This window comes from Sciurus vulgaris (assembly GCF_902686455.1).
Source record: "Sciurus vulgaris genome assembly, chromosome: 7".
NCBI lineage: Eukaryota > Metazoa > Chordata > Mammalia > Rodentia > Sciuridae > Sciurus > Sciurus vulgaris.
The window spans coordinates 27,190,561-27,203,628 of record NC_136467.1 but is presented as its reverse complement, the minus strand read 5'-3'; the positions used below and the strand labels follow the sequence as shown (position 1 = coordinate 27,203,628).

Sequence of the window (13,068 nt, the reverse complement as noted above, 5' to 3'; positions counted from 1 at the left end):
GAGGTTCTGCTTAGCTCTGCCCTGTGAGGTATTATTTAATCAGCTGCTGTCTTCCTTCTGTTCCTGCACTCTGTGCCAACTGCACCTATTCTATTTCAACTGTAAGAGGGAAATTAACTCTTTACAAACCTGCTATTCTGAGGCTATTTTTTTTTTGTTTTGTTTTGTCTTGTTTTTGTAATTCTGTTCTCCGTGAAGTGAGTTTTAATTGCTAAAATAAAAATTTGTTAGAGGATTATAAAAACCTGGTTGACATACATTGCTATTGCACTAGAATTATGTTTGTCCAATACCAATTTCTTGACATGAAAAATGAGTCATCTTACAGGGAGTTTTGCAGACAGCCCAATTTAAGTTACAGATGAAATCAAGTTAAGAAACTTTTATTCTGACTGAGCTACAGAAAAATTTTTAAAAAATGGAGGTGTACAGATAATTGACAAGTAATTTAATTTTTTATTGTTCGTTCTATTTAGTTATATATGACAGCAGAATTGCATTTTGATTCATTGTACACAAATGGAGTACAGTTTCTCATTTCTCTGGTTGTACATGATGTAGAGTCACACCATTCATGTAATCATACATGTACAAAGGATAATGATGTTTGTCTCATTCTACCATCTCTCCTACCCTCTGCCCCCACCTCTCCCCTCACTTCCCTCTACACAATCCAAAGTTCCTGCATTCTTCCCTTACCTCACCGGCATCACCATTATGTATCAGCATCCACTTATCAGAGAAAACATTTGGCCTTATCTTGCTTAGCATGATATTCTCCAACTGCATCCTCTTAACTGCAAATGCCATAATTTTATTATTCTTTATGACTGAATAATATTTCCCTTGGGTAGATATACCGGTTTCTTTATCCATTCATCGGTTGAAGGGAACCTAGGTTCGTTCCATAGTTTAGTTATTCTGAATTGAGCTGCTATAAATATTGAAGTGACTGTGTCACCGTAGTATGCTGATTTTAAGTCCTTTGGGTATAGACCAAGGAGTGGGATAGCTGGGTCAAATGGTGGGTCCATTCCATGTTTTCTGAGGAATCTCCATACTGCTTTCCAGAGTGGCTGCACCAATTTGCAATCCCACCAGCAATGCATGAGTGTACCTTTCTCCCCTTATCCTTGCCAACACCTATGTTGCTTGTGTTCTTAAAACTAGCCATTCTAATTGGAGTGAGATGAAATCTTAGGGTGGTTTTGATTTGCTTCTCTCTAATTACTAGAGATGTTGAACATTTTTTCATATATTTGTTGATCAATTGTATATCTTCTGTGAAGTATCTGCTCAGTTTCTTAGCCCATGTATTGATTGGGTTCTTTGTATTTTTGGTGTAAAGTTTTTTGAGTTCTTTATAAATTCTGGAGATTAGTGCTGTATCTGAAGTGTATGTGGAAAAGATTTTCTCCAACTCTGTAGGCCCTATCTTCACATGATTATTTGCTGAGAAAAAGCTTTTTAGTTTGAATCCATCCCATTTATTGATTCTTGCTTTTATTTTTTGCACTCTGGGAGTCTTGTTAAGGAAGTCTGGTCCTAAGCTGACATGATGAAGATTTGGGCCTACTTTTTCTTCTGTTTGGTGCAGGGATCTAGTCTTATTCCTTGGAAAAAATCAAATCAAAAATTCAAAAATTCAAACCTAATTAAAAATTTAACTATAGGTTTTATTTCAGATTTTATTCAGTAACTTTAAAAATGTTGGGAAAATATGCTGTTCTTTTATATTTTTACCATTTAGTAATAGAGAGAAGGTGTGAGAGAAGGGAGGAAATGAGAGGGAGGGAGAAAAACAGCAAATTTGCCACAATTAGGGAAAAAAAATGGGCATGGGGTAAACGAGAACAAGAAATGCTTTAAGTCGTTTACTCTAAAGCATCGCTGTGGTGTATTGTTTTAGTCCCATCTTGCCACATTCTTGGACTGTGTTCCAGAAAGAGTTGCAGCATCTTCTCTGCTTTTGAAGCTTCCAGTGATAGACCACAAGATTCCCCACCTGTCCTTCCCTCTCTTTTTGGCTATTACATTCTCATGAAAGCTTCACTTTAACATAGTATGATTTTATAAACCAAAAAGGGATTTAAAGTCCTTTTGATCAAGGACACATCTCTAAAAATTCTTTTTGTAAGGCACTGATGGGGGGGAGGGGGCTCATTTGGAGTTTATCTAAAATTGATCTTAAGGATCATTGTGGATCTTATTTATTTTAAATTGTCTTATCGTCATGCCATAGGATTTCTTAATTTCTTTCCTACATTTGAAGTCTTAAATTTTAAGGACTGTCCACTTGTTTCTGTTTCTCCTGCCCTCCTCCAGCTCTTTCTGTCTACACTCTTGTCACTGTTTTCTCCATCTTTGTTAACTTCATGGTCATTCATTCATTTATACATCCACCAGATGCTTTGCCACCTTGGTATAGATCCTTGTGGGTTTTTATTGCTGTAAACAAATGCTTTTACTTCTTTCACTTTGCCCAGCCATTCTGTGAAATTGGTATTATTTATCTCATTCGCCCTGAGGAAAACGGAAGCTTACCAGGCTTATACCATTAGCAAGTTGTGAACCTGTACTTGAACAGATTCCAAATTCTAGCCTTTTTCACACAATGCTTCTGTGGGAGTTTTAATTCTAGTCTCTGGAAATTAGAACATGTCTGGAGGGGAAAATTATTTTTCTGACATTGCTTGTTGCTCCATTATCAACAAGGACCATGCACCCTGCAGAGCTGGACAAATAGTTAAAGTAGGCGAAGGTGGTGATTGAAATATTTTGCCCCCCATGCCTGGTTTCTAACTCCAAAAGCCTGTCTTTTGTTCCCCATGCTTCCATATTGTGTCTCTCTGGGATGCAATTCAGCTCTGCTTCAAAGACTCAGAGATTCAAGAAGTCAGAGTCAAGGGATCTATAGATAGCCCAGTGGCCTAAATAGTGAGAAAATCATTGTCAGTTGTGTTGTTTCTCAAATTCACCAAATATCCTTTCATTAAGTGTGCATGAATTTTATTTACAGTAAGAAAAAATGTATTATTTTCTTCCTGGGCTATCTTTTGTTTGTTTTACTTTAGAAAGGGACAATGATATTTAATTCTTTTTGTGATTGTCTTGGGGGCCAAAGGGAGGTTCTGCATCTGAGAATCATCTTCTTAGTCCTGAAATACATCAAAGGCAGAGGATGGGAAGGAGCATTGAGGGAGCTGCCAGTGCCCCCGCTGGTGTCTAACGCCTGTGACCTCTGTTTTGAAGGGTCAACAGTAGAGGCCCTCTGTGATGATGTGGTCTCTGTCCTCACTGTGCTGTGTGAGAAGCTACAAGCCTCCATAAAGTAAGTGCCTTTCTGCTGTCGCTCTTAACCACCAATGGTCTATTTCTGAAATATCGTCTGTCTACGGCATCACTTAAAATTACAGATGATAGGGACAGTCATTCCCTCCCCCTGGGATACACCTGTCTTTCCTGAGAAATGTATTCAGAGACCTTGGGCAGTCCCCAAATGCCAGATATCATTACCAAAGGATATAATTTTCTGAAGTGAAAATGGGAAAACAACATCTTGCAAAGAAGAGTTAATCCCCAGCGCGTGGAGCTGAGTGGAGAGGAGGTCAGGCTAAGAGCTGGTTGACGTGAGGGCTGCTGCTACCTCGGGCACAGCCCTGCTGCGGGACCGTGAATGACTCTTCCCATTGAACTGCGCTACACTTTCTTCCTCTGTTAAATGACAGGGTTGGAACATGTGGACTTCCTCTGTTTCTTCTTTTCACTGTACCTGAGCCTGTGAGCTCACATGCCTAGCTTTAAAAAGGGCATGTTATTCTGAATGCCATATACTTCCATTTAGGTATACACCCATTTAATCAATGGTATTAATTCGCTTTGGCCATGTCTCCTGCTATCTCTCCAGGCAGAAAGTTAAGAAGACAAGTTCTTCATCTAGTTACAGTGAAATTATAAAATAGCCAGACTTTCCAAGATGGGGTGAACAGTCTCTACCAGCTGCCTGTATGGTGATTACAAAATGCTACCACAGATAACATTCTGAAGTGTCCTTTGAATTATGAAAGACACATTAAACTATCATTTACTGGTAATTAGGACATTTGATAATGCAGATAATGTTTATTTATAGGAGTTTAAGTACATTAATGATTGGGAAAATGGACTAGTTAGACATGAATGAGGTTTTTCACTTTGCTGAAAACAATGCAGAAACCTATTTTTTTATTTTTCAGAATCTCAGGATTATTTTAAAGCTAAACTTAGATGTACTTTTAAAAGTCATTGCCAAATGGTTTCTATATCAATTTATCCATTGTTCCTGTAAGTTGCCTGCCTACTTTAACTAAATAAAAACTCTCTTTACATCAGGCACTCAAAGGTAAAATACATAGAGACAGAGAAGAAACTAATAATTACAAGGTTTGGAGGTTGAGAAATGGAGAGAGTAGCAAATATGTAAGATGAATAATTCAAATGACCTGATGGCAGCATGAGGACAGTAGTTGACAACAGTGCGTGTCACTCAGGATTTTTGCTAAATGAGTAGATTATAGCTGCTCTTGCCATGGCAGGGGAAAATGGGTAACTGAGATGATGGAATTGTTCTCTTGTTTCACAACAGAACCATCATACATCATGTCATATACCTTAAACATACATACAAAATGGGGAAGGCTGTTTAATTCACGGATAGCATAAACCAAAAAGAAATAGCATTTAACTTCTTTCCCACTTCCCCCTCAAGTTTCTCCCACCCCTGGGCCCTACATAGGAGGCAGGTCTGGACTTTTTCCCCTCTCTGGGAAGATGAGTCTAACAGCAGAAGGGACCTCAAAGGGTCCTGCTGTACCCTGCTCAGGTCCCCACCCTTCCTGGCTCTAGAGAGTTGGAACAGAAGAACTGACACTCAGACTACCATCCTAACAGAGGACTCTTGGCTCCAACTGCAGTGACTCACCAGAACAGTCCCCATGCCACCAGGTTTTCTGGAGACCATCTCAGGATACACCTGCTGTATAATAATTATAATCATCCTTCCTTGCTCCCAACAGTGTCCTGCTTTGGATGGGTTAGATATTCACTCAACGTGTCAGCGAGCAGGGTTTTGAACTCCTCTAGTCCTGACTTCTCCCCAGCCCTGCCCAGTTCTTATCCATCACCACAGACTCAGCTGTTACATCAGAGCAAGGGTTTCCATTGCACATTCTCTCCTAAGACTCACTCAGGAGGGAGCTTTGGTCACTACTGGCCCTTTCTTGGGTTACCTGGGTTTAAATCACTGTTGTGCTCCTTATTAGTTCTTTTATTTTTAAAAAAAATTTTAGTTGTAGATGGACCTTTATTTTTATTTATTTATTTATGTGTGGTGCTGAGAGTTAAACCCAGTGCCTCACACACGCTAGGCAAGTGCTCTGCCACTGAGTTACAACCCCAGCCCCTCCTTACTAGTTCTGAACTTTGGGCAAAGATCTCAACTACCCCAAGCTTATGTTTTCTATACAACAATTAACATTAGTATTGTTATTATCATAAAATATTAGAAACATGAAATAATTTAGGAGTTTTATAAGATGGAATGAGGAAACTCACTTAACACAGTCAGTACCCATTAGCCAAGATCACTAAGAACAGAGGTTAACAAGAGTTGGGCTTATTGATTCATTATAGTGAGAGGGTCTGTCCACTGTGAGAAACTAAGGAGCATATAGTAAAAGGCTGTTCAGAGGAATCACTATAGGATTTGAGCTTGGATTAGGTGATTTGGGAGCAGGTAGAAGGAATTGAGAGTTATTTTCAAGGATTGAGTAATTTCAGAAAGTGAGGTCAACGCTAGCATTGGACACCTTGGCTTCTGAGGAGAGCAGGTGGGAGCTAGAGTTGTCACTGGAGAAGAGGAAGGCGTCACTCACAGGGGTGGGGACACTTTGTCACTTTGTGGTTGTGCAGAAGCCCCTCCTTTTTAACCCTGGTTCAGGCAGGTTGTTGACAGGCTTTCAATCCATTCCATCTCAGTGGTGCAGGGACCTTGCCTGTTGTGCACCTGCTTTGGCATGACTGTGTTCCTCAGGAGAACACCTCAGCCAGCCAATGGCAGCTAGGTAGTTGCCAGCACCCCAGGTCTTAGCATTATCAGAAGATAAGACAAAGACAAAAGGGAAACTAATAAGCTAAACTTTTTTTTTTTTTTCTGAGTAGTATAAGGGGAAAACCTGGAATTTTTAAGTTGTAGAAAAATGAAGGACATACATAATAATTATACCAATTAATGATTAACACTTAGCCATCAGAATAAGTCAGAATGAACTTGTAGCTCTATAAATGGTAGGCTTAAGATGTACCATTGCTCATTGGTCAAAAAAAAAAAAAAAAAAAAATCCTCAACTAAGTCCACTAAGTGCTAGGCATTAAGTTTGTGATTCTTTAAACCTGGCTGGCTTTAGGAACTGCTCCCTCCAGGATACCTCCCCCCCGCTGGGAGCAAGATAACCTGGTTTACCCAGGACAGGCCAAGTATGCCTGTTTTGTTATAGGCATTTGTATTTGATCTCTTTACGGAAGTATTCACTTACAAGTAGAAATTTTAAAAATTATATAGTATATAACATATAGTAAATATTTGATATTTTTTTTTTATTTCTAAACTGATTTATTTGCTTTCAGAGCCATTAGTTGCTAATTCTAGTTTATGGTGCTGTTAGGAGCCCTGAGCTCTTTAGAATAAAAATTTGACTGTCCTTTGTTAGGAAAATACATTGCACAAACATGCATTGCATACACACACACACACACACACACACACACACACACACACACAAGAAATCAAAGGTCATAGATTTTTATTGGTCACTGAAAACAGTTCTTAACCCCATGACTTGACAATAGGGATTGTTAAATTGGTAAAATAATTCTTGTGGTGCATACATACCTTTCTAGGAGTTCACATTGAATAATGGGTCAAAGGTGGCTTCATGCACACTGTTGTGGAGCCCGATGATTTCAATAGGATTCTCATAGTCTTGACTGTTTCTTTGACACTGTTCCGCTGGTCATAATTCTGCCTCCAGAGCTCATTTGCTTTCTTTGATGTTGGTCTTTCCCATCATGAGTCCTCACCATAAGTTGTGTTGAGGGGGAGGCATTGATAAGGAAGCTGAGTGCAGCATGCTTAGTACAGCTGGGATAGGAGGCCTCTAAGTCTACCAGACAGGTCATGCCAGGCCCTTGGCTGCTTGTACCCAGTGTTCTGTTCTTTCTCCTTACGTGCCCTTATCTGTATAGTCCCTTTCGATTTTACTACCTTAATTGCTTTATATCTATTACCAGAGTAGATGCCTCCTCTACCTCCTAAATAGGTTCTTTATCTAAAATCTTACAACAATCAGTACCTCTTTCCAAAATCAGTGTCCAGATACTTCATAGGGCTTTGCCTTGGTAGGGGAGTATATTCATGATATGCTCAGTCTCTCAGAAAGAGTCAGAAAATACATCAAGGTACACGACACAGCTCACCCGCGTGCCTTGGTGATGCGATATTAATAGAGTTCTATATTAGGCAAGATGAGTTACATGATCCTGCTTAAATCCAAGAAATTTTGGAAGGATAATTGGGCTTAGAGTAATATTTATTCATTCTCTGCCTGTCTGTCACTACCACCCTGTCCCAGCCTCCCTCTCCTCCTGGTGCGGAGTATAAGGCAAGAATCTATAGCACAGCAGTCCTGGAATCAATGAGGGCAGCCTAAGGGGTGTGTCATTCATTCTAACTTCATTCGACTCCTTACACAATTATTCAATTCCCTCTCTCCTTTTTCAAATTAAATTCAAATCTGTTTCTAAGGAAGGCAGAGTCAAATGGTTTTTAAAAAGAATTCTAAGAACTCTGGAGATCACAAACATGCTGCCATGTTATCAGGATTGCCCACCCAATAGCCTTGCTCAGGCCAGGGCTGCTCAGCCTTCACAGCCCTCTGGTCCACTCCGGGGAGCTGTTGTCCATAGGTTTTGCACCTGGAAAGAAAGTCAGCAATGATCTGAGAAGGAGACCTGCAGATTCTCAACCTCCCAACCGTGAAATGCTCAAATAAAAGACCAGGAAACCCTCCTAACTGGGCAGACTTTTCCCTTGGGTATTTTGAAAAAGTTGGCTGGATGCTAGGCTCTCCTTGACCCTCCGCATGACACATATTTGCCGACCGCTGTGCAAGTCTGAAAGGCACATGTCTTTTATGTGTCTAGTGAGGGGCATTGGTGGAGGGCTTACATTTTAAAGAGCCCTCTTAATGGCATGACTCATGCAAGGCCACCGGTGCCCATCCTCCAGACTGCTGCAACCCACAGAAAAGCTGCCGTGTTCAGTCTCCAAGGAGACCTCTGGGCCAGTTCCCTTGGTGATGTGTTCCCTTTCAGCCCCACTGATGCCTTGGGGCTGTGGTATTCACTGTGGCATGCTTTGCAGCTTCTTACAGGAACCTTGACAGTAGCTTTTATTTTTGATTATTTCAGAAATTGAGAATTTATTTTTTCTGTAGTTATTTTAGTTTTCTGATGCTAGACTGACAGTTTGAGAAAGATTGTATCAGGGCATGTAATAATTCTTGTTCTGAGAAATGGATCCAGTGATTGGTCAGAAAGATTAACCTGAGACAATAGCGAAGGCCATCTTTCCAGAAATGACTTTTCTGTTGCAACTTGGAGTTGATGTTGTAGTCTTCCTGTTTTGCCCTCCCCAATCTGTTCATGCTACAGCATCCAGAATGAACATTCTAAAACAAAAATCCAGGTGTCACTCTTCTAGGCAGAATAAAGTCCAGGCATTTTAGCATGATCTGTGTGACCCATCCCATCTGGCCCTGTCCCCTTCTCCAACCCATCTCTTGCCTATACCATCCTCACGTCCTGTGCTTCATCTGAACACCTCTTAGTCCAAACTTCCTCCTCCTTGTCTGGATTCACACCCATCCACTCCCCAACTCCAGGTGACAGACTCCTACTTAAACTTAAAGTCTCCATTTAAGATTCCATTTCTTGTGGAAATTCTTTCTGGATCTTTCTAAGGAAGACCCCCTCCTAGAGGGACTCACAGTTGTATTAAATTACTCCTTTACAAGACTTCCCCATTAATGCTTGATCTACTTCTCTGTCTGTCTAGTTCCATGAGAATGAAGAACATGCTGTTTCAGGACAAAAACTACATCTTGTTCAAAAGTGTGGGAACACTCGTAGGAAGAGGAGCCTAGAAACAGGAAGCACTTACCTGACCCCCAAATGGCTAGTTATTTCTTGCCTTTCTTACTCCTTTCTAGCTATCACCTTCCTCTTGATGAATAACAGTGATAATTTTTGTGGAGTCTCAGTCCTGACCCATCGCCCGTCTGTCCTCAGATGGTGTGGTAGAGTACATCCAAATATGGGTGGCATTCCTTTATCCAGATAATGGCATTATTTTAATCATTGTACAGCTTTTTGGATGAAGGAGATCTTGTTAGAATATGAGTTGACACATACTATCTGTCTCCTGTTTGTCTTTGATTTTGTTTGGTTTTGTAGCCCTTTTTAAACATGAAAGCATGTTTTGGTTTCCAGGCCCTGGGCAGGATTTTGTCCTTGGACTGTAACTTGCCAACCAGTTTTAGAATGCAATGTCAATTTTAAGCCTAAATTTGGCGTAGCATTCAAACTATGGATCCCCCATCCCAGTCTCCATCTTCCTGGCCTTTATCTTTCAGTTGCATGGTCTTTCTCATCATGGCAGGTGTACAGATGTAAGTTTCTGGACTTTGGGATGGTCAGCTTTTCTTTTCTCCCTGTCTCCTTCAATTTCTAGTTGACCTATCGGGAGTCTTATCTTTCTCTTCTACCTGCCTCTGCCGGGAGTTGTTTGAATTGTTGAAAACCCTAGGCTTCCTTTAAGCATTTGCTTATTTTAAATTAGGAAAAAAGAGGTATAACCAAAAATATTTTTTCAGCAGATGTCTCCTTTTTTTGAATATTTTATTCCAAAAAATCCTCCTACATGGATTGTCTTTAAAGGATATGTACGTGTAGTAAGTGTGTCCTTGAAAATTAAAAATGTTCTTACCACTATCTGTCTCTTTTATCACCTACTGGGATTTTAATACTTTCTAGTGGGCTGGAGAGAAAACAATCTGCATATATAAGAATGTGCTGAGTTTTTTGGGGGTTTTTTGGGGGGTTTTTTTGTTGTTTTTTTGTTTTTTTGTTTTTTTGCCTGCCTCTACTAAGAAACCCCATAACAATAATTTTGGGGAAAATAAATTTTCTATTGATAAACAATGTTTCCTCAATAAATAAAGAAGGTCAAATGTGAATAGAAAAGTGTTGGCCAATTAAAGGATAATGTGGTCAAGGTTTTCTTGAAAGATTTAAACAAACAAAATTAGCATATCTGGCATAAACCATAGATTTTCATTAACAAAATAATTTTGCTTGTTAATTGTAGCAAATGTATTATTCTAATATAAGATGTAATAGTAGGATAAACAGTATGTGAGGGTGGGTAAAGTCCTTGTTTCATGCTCAATTTTTACATAAATCTACCCAAAACTGTTCTATAAAGTGAATTTTAATTTAGAAAAAAATCAGCCTAACTGTATTACGTTATTAGCACTGCCATAATAAAGTACCCAAAAAATGGATACTTTAAAAATGAGAAATTTTTTTTCTCACAGTTCTGGAGGCTGCAAGTCCAAGATCAAGGTGTCAGCAGGGTTGGTTTCTTCTGAGGGCTGCCTGGGGATCTGTTCCCGGCTGTCTCTGTGGCTTCTCAAAGGTCATCATCTCCCTGTGTCTCTTCATATTATCTTCCCTCTATGCATGTCTCTGTGTCCAGAGTCCCATGTTTTTCAGGACAATGGCATGTTGACTTAGGGACTATGCTAACAACCTCATTTTAACTTGCTTACCTCTGTAAAGACTTTTTTCTAGGTAAGGTCACATCCTGAGGTATTGGGGATTAAGATCTCAGCCTGTGAATTTGGCAGGGGAAATACACAATGCAACCCATAATATTAACCACTGGCCCCCAGATTTGTGCTTCAGAGATGCCTAACGTGTTTTCAAGTGTTTTTCTACAGCACCAGCACTTTAATTCTGCCTTGCGTTTCACCTGCATTTGCCTGTCGGTCTTGCGCTTCCACAGTGACAGCCAGCAGCTGCAGCTCCTGTACCTGGAGTGCATTCTGTCCGTGCTCAGCAGCTCCTCCCATTCCATGCACCTGCACAGGGGCTTCACTGATCTCATCTGGTGAGCACCCACTCCCACACCCCCCACTCCAGGGGTTCCTTGAAGCAGAGTCCTCCACTTCTTCCCACAGTGCCTGTGACCTACTACCAAGAGTTTCAAAGAAGTCTTGTAAGGAAAGTGCAGGAATTGCACTTATATGCATCAGAACAAAATTCAGAGAGAGAGAATGACAATTATTATAATGAAATATGCTTCCAAGTCCCTCTTACATTTTGTTTACATGGTAGGGTCATGAAGAAAGGACCCCAGAGATTTTTGTGCGTTCTCAGTTTGTTATAAAAGCCTATAAGTGCACCAGAAACCAATGCAGGGGCAAGAGATATTGAACTATCCTCTATCCTAGTCATTCTTCTCTCAACCTGAAAGCCAGTCACTTACTTATAATCAGAGATTTCCAGAAGCGACAGGCCCTACAGGCAGCCAACTGGTTGCTCTGGGTCTCTGGGCTTATTGACAGAAAGCTGAATGACAGATGTTCATATGGGATTTCAAATTAACTTCTTAAATGAGAAATAATTGAGAGTATTATTTAGAATAAAAATGAAACTTAGGTTTTTAGCATGTTGAGCTTATTTCTTCACATATGATGGTTTCTTAATGCTTCTCTGGATACTTTGTTTAGCAAACCTTAGCCTGAGAAATGAGGAAAAATATTGTTGGTAGACCCAAAAGGCATGGGGACACTTGGAAATCTACAACAGAATATAGTCCAACAAAGGAGCAGTAAGGAGCCCAGCACTCACTGGGCATCAGTGCTGCCCAGGGTGGTTTGCACATTTTATTAAGTGGCTCCCAGTGAAACTTATTTTTCCTCCCAGGAAAAACCTCTGCCCGGCTCTCGTCGTCATCCTGGGGAATCCCATTCACGACAAAACCATCACCTCTGCTCACAGCAGCAGCGCCAGCGCCAGCATCGAGTCGGACTCCGCCTCCCAGGCGGTTTCTGACCAGGGCCGGGGCTCGGGCTGCTCCTGCACAGCGCCGGCCCTCAGTGGGCCCGTGGCTCGCACCATCTACTACCTCGCGGCCGAGCTGGTCCGGCTGGTGGGGTCGGTGGACTCCATGAAGCCGGTGCTCCAGTCCCTCTATCATCGCGTACTGCTTTATCCACCGCCCCAGCACCGCGTGGAAGCCATCAAGATCATGAAAGAGGTAGGGAGGCACGGAGGGTGGTGCCACCAGCCCGGCCCGGAGGGCTCAGCGCAGAGCCCTGCACTCAGGATGCACCCAGAATGTTTGCTAATCACTTACTGGCACTTCGTTGCTGCCGCTTCGAATCCAGGAACAGACTGTAGCTCTAGAATCAGGGTGTGTGTGTGTGTGTGTGTGTGTGTGTGTGTGTGTGTGTGTGTGTGTGTTGGGAGCCAGGGTTTGTAACACTCACTGAGGCAAAGCTATTTGATCATTAGCTACGTGTTTGTTAAAACTCCATTAAACGTGCACCCTCATGAACCATAGGATGAGTGTGTTCTGCTAGCTTAGGTGCTGTTTGTGCAAATATTTGGTTACTCACCCTTGCCAAAATTGGACTTCAAAATGATTTTATACTCAAGTTGTGCATTATCCATAAAAAGAGCTTTACTGATCTCTTCTTGCTAAAAGGAATCCCTTTGCCTGTCCCCCTCCTGATGACTCATTTCTTCCAAACGTCCAGTGACCTCAATGAGAACATAAAGGTTGTTCAGCCGGTAGTTGCCATTCCAATGTGCTGCTTCATGGTTTTGAGGAAGAATGAGGGTTGTTAGGAAGGTACTTTGAAGAAGGATTTCCTGCTTTTTCCCCAAAGGGAAAAAAAGAAAAAG

At 41.1% G+C, this 13,068-nt stretch overlaps 1 protein-coding gene across 4 annotated transcripts in view; it reads left to right on the top strand.

Moving 5' to 3' along the window:
• ARFGEF3 (ARFGEF family member 3) overlaps positions 1-13,068 on the top strand; it is a 129,771-nt gene that overhangs the window by 30,083 nt on the left and 86,620 nt on the right. For 2 of the 4 annotated variants that reach the window (XM_079148745.1, XM_079148743.1), the window contains 4 exons: positions 3,253-3,331; positions 10,692-10,730; positions 11,162-11,266; positions 12,085-12,418. In XM_079148745.1, coding sequence (XP_079004871.1) covers positions 3,253-3,331; positions 10,692-10,730; positions 11,162-11,266; positions 12,085-12,418 — 557 coding nt within the window. The remainder of the gene's footprint in view (positions 1-3,252; positions 3,332-10,691; positions 10,731-11,161; positions 11,267-12,084; positions 12,419-13,068) is intronic. The other 2 variants (XM_079148744.1, XM_079148746.1) reach the window with 2 other exon arrangements.